Source organism: Acipenser ruthenus, chromosome 41 (genome assembly GCF_902713425.1).
Source record: "Acipenser ruthenus chromosome 41, fAciRut3.2 maternal haplotype, whole genome shotgun sequence".
Classification (NCBI taxonomy): domain Eukaryota; kingdom Metazoa; phylum Chordata; class Actinopteri; order Acipenseriformes; family Acipenseridae; genus Acipenser; species Acipenser ruthenus.
The window spans coordinates 6,221,158-6,235,444 of NC_081229.1; the positions used below are offsets into that span (position 1 = coordinate 6,221,158).

General features: G+C 42.1%; 1 protein-coding gene across 1 annotated transcript; it reads left to right on the forward strand.

Annotated features, from left to right (window-relative positions):
- The first annotated feature begins 2,207 nt into the window (after nt 1–2,207).
- Nucleotides 2,208–4,043, forward strand: LOC131709031 (tol-Pal system protein TolA-like). Its single transcript, XM_059010638.1, has 2 exons — nt 2,208–2,969; nt 3,373–4,043. The coding sequence occupies exons 1-2, from the start codon at nt 2,208–2,210 to the stop codon at nt 3,613–3,615; spliced, it is 1,005 nt and encodes a 334-aa protein (XP_058866621.1). The 3' UTR covers nt 3,616–4,043.
- Nucleotides 4,044–14,287: the final 10,244 nt, after the last annotated feature.

The following is a 14,287-nucleotide window of genomic DNA, read 5'->3' on the forward strand; positions in this document are numbered from 1 at the left end:
CATTTTGAAAAGTGTTTTTGGCAATGCTGTCGGGTGTGAATCCCACACTTGTTAGCTAGAGAATTATTTTATTATTTATTTTTATTTGATTGTATTTATTTAACCAGGAATGTCCCGTTGAGATTTAAATCTCTTTTTTTTTTCTCCAAGAGAGGTCTGGTCAAGAAGGTGACATATAAATAAGGGCTTCTGATTTTCAGTGTTTTCCGCCAACTTTTCCACTCTCCTTTACAAATTCAGATCCCTGTTCATCCAAGAGCCGAGGCAATTACCAGAGACCCGTCAAATTTCTCTGCTTTTTTTTTTTTTTTTGCTGTTTTTCTACCAAAATGCATGCAGTATTTAGAGTAGGCTCCATCAAATTCTGCAAAGACAAAAAATGTTTTTTTTTCTTTTCTTTATTTCTATTATATACTTTTTTTTTTTTTTAACAGTGTAGAACATTGCCATGTGATTTACAGTCTGGATTTTATTTTAAAATAATAAAACAAAAAACATATTGTATCGATAATCTCATCTACACGCATTTAGTTTTTATCATTATAAACATATTTGTCAATCTTCATGTTTTGATAGTTTCATAACATTGAGGGTTGTGCATATCCAATAAATAACTTTCGCTTCTGTTCAAACCTATTAAAAAAAAAAAAAGTTTCTTTTTTCAATTTAAATTAAAATCTAAAAAATACATAAATATGGTAAATGACAAACTAGGTTAGCAACACTAAAATTGAAAGAAGGGAAAGTTAGTCTTGAAATGCTTCTAAACAAACATAACTTTTTTTTTTTTTTTAAACATACCAATAAGTACACATTTGACCACGAAGTGTTATAAAATTACACAACACGATTTTTTTCTAATTTTTTGTTTTTTTGTAACTTTACTAGATTGCAGCATTTAAATATCAGGCTCATGTATTAAGAAAGCAATATCGCTTATTTGCTAAATTTACAAAAAAACATAAATAATAACTTCAGTTTGAAAGATTAGGCTGTGCCTTGCCAGAGGCTCTCAGGTAACCATTTCTGGGTTTCTTTCTAACCAATAGCTAGCCAATCAGGAGTGATAAGGATGGGACGTAAACACTTTTTAAAATGTTTGCGAGTAGGTGCTAGACTTCCGCAATTCAGATTTTAGAAACACCCGGAGTGTCTTTCTAGCGACAGAGCGAACACAGAAAAAATAATAAATAAATAAAAAACGACTTGTCCGACAGGCGAAGTAGAACAACAGGCACCAGGCAATGCGAATTGCACGCCCCTGTGCTTGAATACAGTCTTTCTATTCAGAGATGTCATTTCTTTAGGAGGCACAGCTCCCAATTGTTTGTTGTTTTTTATACAGGTGACCCCAGCAGAGGAGGAGGATTTGGAGAGTCTGGATTTAAAGGGTCTGAGCCGCGTTATGGACGAGCTTCTGGACAGCCCTCCGTCACACCGGAGAAATGGAAGCTTAAAAACACCCGAACTGAAAGAGAAAGAGGAGAAGAAGGTGAGGTTCTGAGATTACCAGGCCAGGGCAAGAACCAAGGCTGAAGGTAGAGGCCAGGGCTGAGGCTGGTAGAGCCCAGAGCTGAGGCTGAAGGTAGAGGCCAGGGCTGAGGCTGAGGTATGAATCTCACACTTTTTTAGCTAGAGAAAGCTCAAAATGTATTTATACTGATGCCACACCCTTCAAACTCAGCAGATATAGCAATACTGATCAACGTCACTGGACATTTTGTCAAACCACTGCAGTCTTTCCTATTAAAAGATTTAATTTCTTTAGAGGCACAGAGCCCAATTGTGTGTGTTTTTATTTTATTTTTCATTTGTTTTTTATACAGGTGACCCCAGTAGAGGAGGAGGATGCGCTGAGTCTGGATTTCGACCTCAATATCGACGATCTTCTGAACAGCCCTCCGCCACACCAGAGAAATGGAAGCTTTAAAACACCCGAACTGAAAGAGAAAGAGCAGAAGAGGAAGATAGTGACGTTCCGAGACTATGATGATGTGTTCACATTCAGCGCGGAGGAGGAGGAGGAGGAGGAGGGGGCTGAGCTTGACCAGGAAGAACCTGACCAGCTGACGCTGCTCCTGATTAAGCTTGAGAATGCAAGGGAGGTTCTGACCCTGGTCAGGGCCCGGGCGAGAGCTGAGGTCGAGGCTGAAGGCAAGGCCAGGGCTGCTAAGGCCAGTACTGAGGCTGAGACGAAAGCTAAGGCTATGGTTGAAGCTGAGAATGAGGCCAAGGCCAGGGCTAAGGCCAGTACTGAGGCTGAAGTCAAGGCCAGGGTTGAAGCTGAGAATGAGGCCAAGGCCAAGGCTGAAGCTAAAGCTAAAGCTGAAGATGATGCTAAAGCTAGGATCAGAGCTAGGCTTCTGCCTGGGTCCAATGCTGTGCCAGAGGCCTGGGCTGAGGCTAAACCAGAGACCGGGACTGAGGCTAAGACTGGGGCCAGGGCTCGGAGAAAAGCGAAGCTTCTGCCTGGGTCCAATGCTGTGCCGGAGGCCTGGATTGAGGCTGAGGCTAAGACTGGGGCTAGGGCTCGGGCTAGGAGAAGAGCTAAGCTCAGTGCTGTGCCAGAGGCCTGGTCTGAGCCCTATGCTGTGCCAGAGGCATGGACTCTGCCCAATGCTGTGCCAGAGGCCTGGACTGCGCCCAATGCTGTGCCAGAGGCCAGGACTGCGCCCAATGCTGTGCCAGAGGCCTGGACTGAGATTAAGCCAAAGGCCAAAACGGACGCCCGAAAGTCACCGGCGGGCAGCTCCAGTGCCGAACCTCCCGATGAGCCTCACGCCAACGCAGGGAAGGCAGACGTCTCCCGCAACAAGGGCCCCACGACCTGTGCCAGGCTCTTCAGGAAAATGTGCTGGAAATGGAGAGCCGAGAAGGTCCAGCGGGAGCGCCCTTTTCTAACACTAACCGAGATCAACTTCTCCCTCGATTGCCATCAGCACCAGCAGCAGCAGCAGAGGACTAGCAAGGTAAGACTGTTCATGAATAATTGCATTGTAAATTGGGTAACACACTGGCCAGTTAAAAAGTGGAGATGCTCTCTTACCTGGGGCGGGCAAGTCGTTTTATTTATTTTTTCTATGTAGCTGCATTCTCTGTTTTAACTGATTCATTAGCCCCCTTCTTCTGTCCCGAGAAAAAAAAAAACTTTTGCAAGGTGTTGATATGTTGATACAATATGAAGCGATGAGATTAAATTAAAGAACCGTTTCACACTGGGTATGTCCCCCCCCCCCCCCCCCGTGTGTACCCAGCGTGAAAGGACCTGCATTTTAAATGATGACATTAAGTTTCACTCTGTAACGCTTACTTTTGCAGTTTTATGCGCGAAATACATTTTACGTAACAAAAAAAAACCTTTTATCTTCGCAGGCGTCCACTGCAGAGACCCTTTGCATGAGCATGAAGAAATGTTTTACAAAACGGATTCAGAAAATATTTAAGAAGTCAGGAGGGAATCCAGAAACTAAAAGCCAGAAGTACATCAAAAAAACAAAGGAGAAGAAACCCGCGGCCCGCAAACCCGTCGAACACCAAAATCCTGCAGGCGGCTTCGGAGCCAGAAAAATGGGTTTGGCTTTTAAAAACCACGCCCACCCCAAGATGCGTTTATAGGATTTCTGCGTCCTCCTCTTCCTCCTCCTCCTCTTCCTCACCCTCTTCTATTCCAGTAGACTCCTATCTGTATGATCTGCTCTGTCTTTTCAACTGAGCTTCTGATTTCACAGTCGCAGAAGAGGACTTCCGTTGAGTTTCGTTCCTGTTTCAGGGGATGTAGGCTGACCTACTTTTGGCTGATTGGATTGGTACCACCCAGCTGCTCAACCGCAAAAAAGATGAAGTCGGGGGTCCCCGAGTGGCTCACCTGGCAAAGGCACGACCGCCTGGTGTGAAGGGCGAGTCATACAGTCAGGGGGAGCGCTGGTTCGCTCCCTGGCTGTGTGAAGTCACAGGTCTTCGCTGGGGATTCCACAGGGAGCGTCGCATTGGCTCTGATGCTCCCGTGGGTTAGGGAGGCAAAACCGGTAGGGACTGTTTCTCCTCATCGCAGTGCAACGGACCCTCCGGCCAGGCACCCAGTGTGCTCGGGCGGACGCCTGGAGGGCTGGCCTTTGTCCAGTTCGCTGACATCCACTCTTGAGATCCTGGGTGTAAAAAAGGAAGCTGGCTTGGTCGTGGGATCGGAAGACGCTCCCACTGGACCGTCACTTCCACTGAGCTGTGTGGGGAATCGCAGGGCTGAGGGGAGCAGATAATTGGGCATTCTAAATTGGGGAGAAAAATCAGGGGTAAAATAAAACCGCAATAAAAGATGAAGTCGGGGGGTCCCTGAGTGGCTCACCTGGTAAAGGCACGACCGCCTGGTGTGCAGGGCGAGTCATACAGTCAGGGGGAGTGCTGGTTCGCTCCCTGGCTGTGCAAAGTTGCTGGTCTTCGCTGGGGATTCCACAGGGAGCGTCGCATTGGCTCTGGCGCTCCCGTGGGTTAGGGAGGCAAAACCGGCAGGGACTGTTTCTCCTCATCGCACTGCAGCGGACCCTACCGGCCAGGCGCCCGGTGTGCTCGGGCGGACGCCTGGAGGGCTGGCCTTTGTCCAGTTCGCTGACATCCGCTCTTGAGATCCTGGGCTCTGGCGCTCCCGTGGGTTAGGGAGGCAAAACCAGCAGGGACTGTTTCTCCTCATCGCAGTGCAGTGGACCCTACCGGCCAGGCGCCCGGTGTGCTCGGGCGGACGCCTGGAGGGCTGGCCTTTTGTCCAGCTCGCTGACATCCGCTCTTGAGATCCTGGGTGTAAAAGAGGAAGCTGACTTGGTCGTGGGATCGGAAAACGCTCCCACTGGACCGTCACTTCCACTGAACTGTGTGGGGAATCGCTGCGCTGAGGGGAGCAAATAATTGGGCATTCTAAATTGGGGGAAAAAAGTTATTGGACATTCTAATTTGGGGAAAAAAGTTATTGGACATTCTAAATTGGGGGAAAAAAGTTATTGGACATTCTAAATCGGGATAAAATAATTAGGCTGTGTGGGAAATTGCTGCGTTGAGGAGAAAAAAATTATTGGACATTCTAAATTGGGGGAAAAAAATTATTGGACATTCTAAATCGGGGTAAAATAATTGGGCATTCTAAAATAAAAAATAATAATAATAAAAAAAAAAAAGTAAGAAACAGGAGCAGCTCCGGACTGTGGAGAATTTCTTCCTCTCTGCTTCAGGAATCATCCTCGTTGAAAAGAGATCACTGAGCTTGAGAGAGAAAAGAGTCTATTAAAAATCCCTGTCACTGAAAACACAGTGCGTGTCGCTTGCTTTCATTTATTCAAATATATCTTAATAAGAATGCGAGTCACGATAGACAGTGGGTATGTATATTTATTCAAATTATAATAGGTAGCTGAACTAGCCCACATGGTGAAAGGTACGGGCACCAGGTCCCAGGATGGTGGTATACGCTGGTAATTAGGAATCTAGTACTTGGTAACACTTCGGCTACTCGGATCTCTCTTTGCAGGTTCCGTTTGATCCCAGGACCACACAACACAGGGTAGTTATAAAATAGATTACAGAAGTTTCTTTAAAAGATGGAATTTCATAGATCACAGCATACAATATCGTTTTTTTTTGTTTTGTTTATCTGGTTAACACAGAAATAGTCATTAGTATTTTTATAACACATTCAATAACCCTTTAATTGCAATTAAAAGAACGCATCAGAATTCAGTGGCACTGGAACCATTTTCAAAGTGGCGGTGCTGAAAGCCAATGACAAAGCGTCAGCTGGTAACAGCGCTGGGCTCCGGCGCAACAAAGCAATTATTCAGCACAACGGGTTGCAAGAACAGATTTCAAAAATATAGAAACAGTCTCAGCTTACTCCATTCCAACCGGGTTTATCTCGGAAGGGGATACGGTAGCCACAGTCTTACAGAGTAGGAGAAAATACACACCCGTCAGCGTCTTCTGAACCCAGACACAGGCACAGATCCACGCAGCTTCCCTCCTTGCTGCCCTGGTCGCGTCTCTTCCAGTCTCCGTGCTCCTCTCTCGCACTCCGTGTGTTTAAACGTGTGTGGATTCGCTTGCATCTTTCACCGGCTCTGCTCACACGCTCTTGTCCACCTGCAAGCATCATAAATCAACAATTAGTGAATAAAACAACACACATTGAGAATAATAAGAGTGAAAAATAACATATTCAGTCCACACAATAGTTAAAAAAAACGAATTGAATTCGTTCCATACTCAAACAAACCGGTCATTCATGACATGCGCATCTGTTTACTTTCAGTTGTACAGCTCAGCACATCTGATGCCTGGAAATGACTGAGAGGAAGCATCTCAGAGCATTAAAGATCACAGAGCTTACAGGGCCGACCCAACGACCTGAAGGAGCGAGACTTTAAAATCTCAATGCTTCTTATACCGTTCCCTTGTGATAACAAAAAATGCGAAATGGTGTTTCCGTGCCGCTCGTTTAGATGGTAGTGTTGCTCCGTAAAGCGGCCGGTGTTGAATTCATACAGCGAGGAACTCATATGCGAGGTCTGGAAGTAAATCTATGACTTTTAATAAACATTTGAGACTATTTGAATCATTCTGAAGACAGGGGTTGGGTGTCTCCGAGTTTCAGACTTCCGAAGACAATCTGGCTTCATGAAACAAGCGCATTCTTTTAATCAGTTTGAATGACCAACAGCCGTCCCCGCTGAGGTTTTTCCTTCAAAGGAACTGGAATTCATATTTTAGAGACATCATTGTTAAGAACATAAGAACATAAGAAAGTTTACAAACGAGAGGAGGCCATTCAGCCCATCTTGCTCGTTTGGTTGTTAGTAGCTTATTGATCCCAGAATCTCATCAAGCAGCTTCTTGAAGGATCCCAGGGTGTCAGCTTCAACAACATTACTGGGGAGTTGGTTCCAGACCCTCACAATTCTCTGTGTAAAAAAGTGCCTCCTATTTTCTGTTCTGAATGCCCCTTTATCTAATCTCCATTTGTGACCCCTGGTCCTTTTTTCTTTTTTCAAGTCAAAGAAGTCCCCCGGGTTGACATTGTCTATACCTTTTAGGATTTTGAATGTTTGAATCAGAAACCATAGGCACCTAGCCCATAGAGCACAGGGGAGGCGAACGATTTATTTTGCCACTCTACTTTTTTTGCTCACACTATTATTCTATGTTTTGTTATGGTTTTGCCATAAACGGTTTAAAATGTAAAAAAAAAAAAAAAAAAAAAAAAAAGAAGTCATCATTCATAAGACGCCATAAGTCCAACATTAAAAATAAATCAATAGAAACCCACAATAAAACGCCCCCTCTTCAATATTTACGACAGCTAACGTTAGCAGCGGTGTGACTGCAGCAGAAGATGCTGGGCAGTTTGTGGAGACTACAAAAAAAGGATTAATTAAATATAGGCTAGGTAATTGTTAGTTTAGTTTGTTTTATTCTCTATTAATTAAATTATATTCAGCCGGTTATTTATGTTTTTGTTTTTTTTTAACAAGGGTGTCTTGCATTTGCTTCATACTGAAGTCTTTTTTTATATAGTAAAACAGTGCTTTTGACATGGCAAGTACTTTGAACTGCGTTACTTGGGGAATAATTACCTTCTATAGAACAGTACTTGCTTTTCTTGGTTAGTCACTTTCCTTTGATAAACTGCATGTGGGAGTTCTAGGTGTAGCATGTGCAGAGACTTGCATGTATTTGTATTTAATGCATGCTAAGTAAATACATATTGTAGATTTTATAAGAAAATAAGAAAGTTTACAAACGAGAGGAGGCCATTCAGTCCGTCTTGCTAGTTTGTTTGTTAGTAGCTTATTGATCCCAGAATCTCATCAAGCAGCTTCTTGAAGGATCCCAGGGTGTCAGCTTCAACAACATTACTGGGGAGTTGGTTCCAGACCCTCACAATTCTCTGTGTAAAAAGGTGCCTCCTATATTCTGTTCTAAATGCCCCTTTATCTAATCTCCATTTGTGACCCCTGGTCCTTGTTTCTTTTTTCAGATCGAAAAAGTCCCCTGGGTCGACATTGTCAATACCTTTTAGGATTTTGAATGTTTGAATCAGATCACCGTGTAGTCTTCTTCGTTCAAGAATGAATAGATTCAATTCTTTTAGCCTGTCTGCATACGACATGCCTTTTAAACCTGGGATAATTCTGGTGGCTCTTCTTTGCACTCTTTCTAGAGCAGCAATATTCTTTTTGTAACGAGGTGACCAGAACTGAACACAATATTCTAGGTGAGGTCTTACTAATGCATTGTAGAGTTTTAACATTACTTCCCTTGATTTAAATCCAACACTTCTCACAATATATCCAAGCATCTTGTTAGCCTTTTTATAGTTTACCCACATTGTCTAGATGAAGACATTTCTGACTCAACATAAACTCCTAGGGCTTTTTCATAGTTCCCTTCTTCAATTTCACTATCTCCCAAATGATGTTTATAATGCACATTTTTCTTGCCCGCATGCAATACTTTACACTTTTCTCTATTAAATTTCATTTGCCATGTGTCTGCCCAATTCTGAATGCTGTCTAGATCATTTTGAATGACCTTTGCTGCTTCAGCAGTGTTTGCCACTCCTCCTATTTTTGTGTCGTCTGCAAATTTAACGAGTTTGCTTACTATACCAGAATCTAAATCATGAATGTAGATTAGGAATAGCAGAGGACCTAATACTGATCCCTGTGGTTCACCACTGGTTACCTCACTCCATTTTCGATCGTTCAACTGCTATCGTTTGAAGCCAATTTAAAATCGACTAACAAACAGTGGCTTCCATTGAGGTCATTTGTCACCAAGCTCTATTTTAACAGAATGTTAGTCAATGATGTTTTAGAATCGATTAAAAGGGAATAGGGATTTGTTTTAAAAAGAAATTGGAAATGGATTTGGATTTGATAGAAAAACGGAAATAACAAACAACCCTGGCGCATTAGGATTGACGGGGCCCTGGTGTAAGACTGAAGTAGACCCAAAACAAAACAAAAACAAGAATGAAAATGAATAAAGACAGTGTAGCTGACCAAGTAACGTTTAATACAAACACGCCCACCGTGTGTTTGTGTTGTCTTTACTGAACAATGGCACATCTTATTTCATTTTTAATAAACTGACATTCAAAAAATAAATAAAATTAAAATTAACAATAATAGCAACAATAATAAGAATAAGAATAATAAACAGCTTTTGTAAATAATGTAAAATAATAAGACACATGAGGCAGCTGAGCAATCACGTGACCAACTGCCAATCTGGTCGCTCCGATTTGCACTTTCGTGTTTTGATTGACAGTCCGGCCAACACGATCTTGCCGCGGTGTATTTTTTCTAATCCCAGTAGGACGGTTACGCTGCTGGGAATGTGACGTCACCAGCTTGTCTCCCAAACGCAGACAAATGGGACACTTTTCTATACACTGAATATCCACACAGAAATGAACTTTAAGGGCTCGTCTGCATTGGTGGCTTTAGAGCTTGCCTCATCTCACCGACAGAGGGCAGCATAGTAACGGCAAAGCATCACACATCACAGGCATGTTAAAGAAATCCTGGAGGAGTTGTAGGTCAAGATCCTTCAGGCAGAGTTCCCCTGCTCCCTCCATCCAGTCACTGCAGTGTAAAGGTATACCCTCAGGGGTAGCTGGGCTGGTTTCTGAGCAGAGGGAGGGATCGCTCAGCCTGTTACAGCTGCTCCAGCTCCATAAAGAAACATGCCGAGCGCCAGCAGCAACACAAGCAGCAGTGAGAATGTAACAGGCAGCCGGCTTCTCTGTTCAATACGAACGCCTGCAGAAAGAGGAGACGAGCGCTGACATACTGTACCAACATGGAGCAGTGGAGGTGTACAGTGGGAAACTACTGTCCTCGAGGGGGTTAGTGTCTGACAGGGGACTGCATTGGGAGAGGACACCAGATCAACATGAGGGGGGGTAGTGTCTGACAGGGGATTGCAATGGGAGAGGACACCAGATCAACATGAGGGGGGGTAGTGTCTGACAGGGGACGGCATTAGGAGAGGACACCATATTAACATGAGGGGGGGTAGTGTCTGACAGGGGACTGCATTGGGAGAGGACACCAGATCAACATGATAGGGGGTAGTGTCTGACAGGGAACTGCATTAGGAGTGGACACCAGATCAACATGAGGGGGGGTACTGTCTGACATGGGACTGCATTGGGAGAGGACACATCTTAACCAAAACGTCACGGCATAAAAGAAACAAGACTTTTAAAATTTAACGTCACAAAGAATGATGCATGTGACACACGCGTGTCTTCTTTGTGACGTTGAATTTTGAAAGTCACTTATCTTTTTGAAAAGTTACCTGATTTGATTTATTGTGTTTCAGAGTACTGACAGAGATGGTCACTTTTTTCTGCGTGATATTCTTTAGAAAACATAGTATTTCATATTTATTTAAGTTCCTAAATAATGATAATAATAATAATACAAAAAAACATAAAAGATAAAAAAAAAAAATAGGTGAGTTTGTCTTTTATCTTTTATAAGCTAATTTAAATGGAAATGTGAGAGCCGGTTAATTTTCTAGAGGTTAATATTTGTTTTCTGGGTAGTAAAGTCAGGCAAACCTTAGTCAGATATTCTTGACTTCAGAAAATAAGCTTATTTTATATCAGAGATACGTGGTAGAGTTTGTGAAACTTTTTTTGTTGTCAGAAACGATTATTTGTGTTTTATTTCAAACAACACAGATGTCGTTTTTATTGGTTTGTTTGAGAAAATGAAAGACAGCTGAAACTTATCAGAAAAATACACTTGTCAAGTTCAGTTCGCAGTTTGGACCCCCTTACTACAACAGTGTGCTGCCTTCCAGGAGCCTCTGTCAAGCACATCACTGAGAATGTGGACAGGCTCCTAGAACGAACAGGAGATGAACGAACAGGAGACGGCCAAAATGGTTTAATAGATCATTAAAAAAAATATTCAGCGAAAAAAGGCACTTTACAGAGCATTTAAAAGGGACCAAAAACAAAGCACACAGAAAGAGTACTTGGAACTGCAAACACAAGTCAAAAAGGAAGTTAGAAAGGCCAAGAGAGAGATAGAAATCAATATTGTTAAGGGGGCTAAAACCAATTCCAAAATATTTTTCCAATATTATAACAGCAAGAGAACATTCAAAGAGGAGGTTAAATGTCTAAGAGACACAAATGGCAAAATCATAGATGAAGAAAAAAAAATAGCAAATATATTAAATGATTACTTTTCACAGGTTTTTACAAAGGAGGACACGGACAACATGCCCCACATGTCGACCTGTTCATATCCAATTTTAAATAACTTTAGCATAACAGAGGCAGAAGTGTTAAAGGGACGAGGGGCTCTTAAAATAAACAAATCCCCTGGGCCGGATGAGATCCTCCCAATAGCACTCAAAGAAATGAAAGAAGTTATTTACAAACCGCTAACCAAGATCATGCAACAGTCTCTTGACTCAGGGGTTGTACCGACAGACTGGAAAATAGCAAACGTAATACCGATCCACAAAAAGGGAGACAAAACCGAACCAGGTAACTACAGACCAATAAGCCTGACTTCTATTTATTTAGATTTCCAGAAAGCTTTTGACAAAGTCCTGCATAAAAGATTAATTCTCAAACTGAACGCAGTAGGGATTCAAGGAAATGCATGCACATGGATTAGGGAGTGGTTAACAGGTAGAAAACAGAAAGTACTGATTAGAGGAAAAACCTCAAAATGGAGTGAGGTAACCAGTGGTGTACCACAGGGATCAGTATTAGGTCCTCTGCTATTCCTAATCTACATTAATGATTTAGATTCTGGTATAGTAAGCAAACTTGTTAAATTTGCAGACGACACAAAAATAGGAGGAGTGGCAAACACTGTTGCAGCAGCAAAGGTCATTCAAAATGATCTAGACAGTATTCAGAAAAGGAACCATCCTTTCGCCTATTCGACGGCGTACAAAAAATTTGCGTGATGAACCGAAGATTTCAAATTTTGATTAATCGGTCCATAAGACCTTCTTCCAGTCTTCAGTAGTCCACTGGCGGTGCTTCATGGCCCAGGCAAGCCTCTTTTTCTTATTTTGCCATCTTAGCAATGGCTTTCTTACTGCCACTCGACCTGTCAAACCTGCAGCTTGAAGTCTTCTCTTCACAGTTGAAACTGAGACTTGCTTACTTCGACCAGTGTTAAGCTGTGCTTGAAGCTGTTGTCCTGTGAGCCGCCTATCACGCAAGCTGTTGACTCTCAGAAACTTGTCTTCTGATTCTGTTGTGGCTTTGGGTCTGCCAGACCTCTTCCTGTCAGAGTTTTCTCCAGTTTCCAAGTGCCTTTTGATGGTGTAGGAAACTGTACTCACTGACACCTTGGCTTTCTTTGCAATTTCTCTAAAGGAAAGACCTACACTTTTAAGGGTTATAATGGTCTGTCTGTCTTGTTAATTGCCTTTTTCTCACCATTATGAGAGCAATATACTACTTCCTGCAGTACAATACTGTCCGAATAATGCTTAAGAGGGTGTAGTAACACAGTCTGTTCCAACACTGCATTTATACAGACAGAGGGTTTGTAAGTAATCAACAAAAGTTGGGACACCTGTAGGAATTGTTAGCATCAACTTTCAAGGCTTAATTTACTTCCATTGCTGCAGAACAGCTGTAAGTTGTTAACCCATTACTTGTTCCCTGAAAAAGGCCTTTTTGTATAACTCTGAAATGTACATTATTTTTCAGTTTTTGGAAACCTAAACTTTTTTTTTAACCTCTGGCAGTTTACCGCTTACCTTTGTACCATTTCAGGTTATTCACTGGACTTGAACTGCTTAAATTTCAATAAAAACTGGAAAAATGGGGGTGTTCCAAAACCTTTGGTAGGTAGTGTATATATATATAAAGAAAGAAAAGGTTTGTGCCCCTATAAAAACATGACCCCGAGACTTAACCTTGATTTTTAAGTACACAATGCGCACTTTCATTATTCAAAACAAAATCAAACAAACAAAAACCTAGCTCTTCCGAGCACTTACTAAGCTGTATGCAGCCTCTAGCACAGGGGTAGGCAACCCTGGTCCTGGAGTTCACACACACTAATGGTTTTTGTTTTACCCAAGCCCTAATTGATTATTATTATTTGTTTATTTAGCAGACGCCTTTATCCAAGGTGACTTACAGAGACTAGGGTGTGTGAACTATGCATCAGCTGCAGAGTCACTTACAATTACGTCTCACCCGAAAGACGGAGCACAAGGAGGTTAAGTGACTTGCTCAGGATCACACAGTGAGTCAGTGGCTGGGGGGGATTTGAATCGGGGCTTTTCTGGTTACAAGCCTTTTTCTTTAACCACTGGACCACACAGCCTCAATGATTGGCTTAATTGGTCAGAATTACCGTGTTCCAGGTATTTAGCAATTAATGATTAAGAGATACCTACAAAACCTGCAGGATTGTGACACTCCAGGACCAGGGTTGCCTACCCCTGCTCTAGCAGACTGACTGAAAGTTTGTCCTTTGTTTCCCATGTGGTAGAGAGCATGGGTGCACAAGGTGTGCTGCTGGTTGACATTTATAAGGTACCTTATGTACCCCAAGACAAGATAGCTTAAAAAAATGATGAAAAACTGCTTAGGCACATACCTGAGGTTGTTTCCCATATATTCCTCCTCGATGACAATGTCACATGCTGAAAATCATGTGACTTGTGGAATAATCCATTATTCTGCTGTGGGGGGGAGGGGGGTTCTTTCCGGTAACAGGGTTGACAATGGATTTAGGGACAGCACTAAATATTTTAATTTATATTAATAAATATTGATTGTACACATTTATAGTTGAAAAACAATGTACTAAGTTGTGTTTTGTGATAAGGGTGATATTTTAAAATACATTTGGATTTAATGAGTTATATTCTTAAAGGACTTAGTAAAAAGATAAATAGGGACATTGCAGATTTTTCCTTAAAAATACAGTGTTTTTTCAGTTTAAATGCTATCTAGTGTGTTTTTATTGGTGATTGTGTATAGGAACTACTTAATACTTTATGATGTATTCATTTCTTTGAGTAGAATCAGTTATTCTATCCAAAATATGACACTAGGACACAAAAGGCACTCCATTGGTAGAATGACCCGGCTATATTAGTGGTTAAAGCCTGGTTTCCATACGCACTGATAAACGATCACTTTAATGCATGCACTAAAATTAACGTACTTTACTAAATTATTATTTATTTTTTAGCAGACGCCCTTATCCAGGGCGACTTACAATTGTTACAAGATATCACA

Coding starts and splice junctions, on each gene's coding strand:
- LOC131709031 (XM_059010638.1), top strand. CDS start 2,208: ATGGTTGAAGCTGAGAATGAGGCCAAGGCCAGGGCTAAGGCCAGTACT. Junction 2,970..3,372: donor AGCAGCAGAGGACTAGCAAG/GTAAGACTGTTC, acceptor TTATCTTCGCAG/GCGTCCACTGCAGAGACCCT.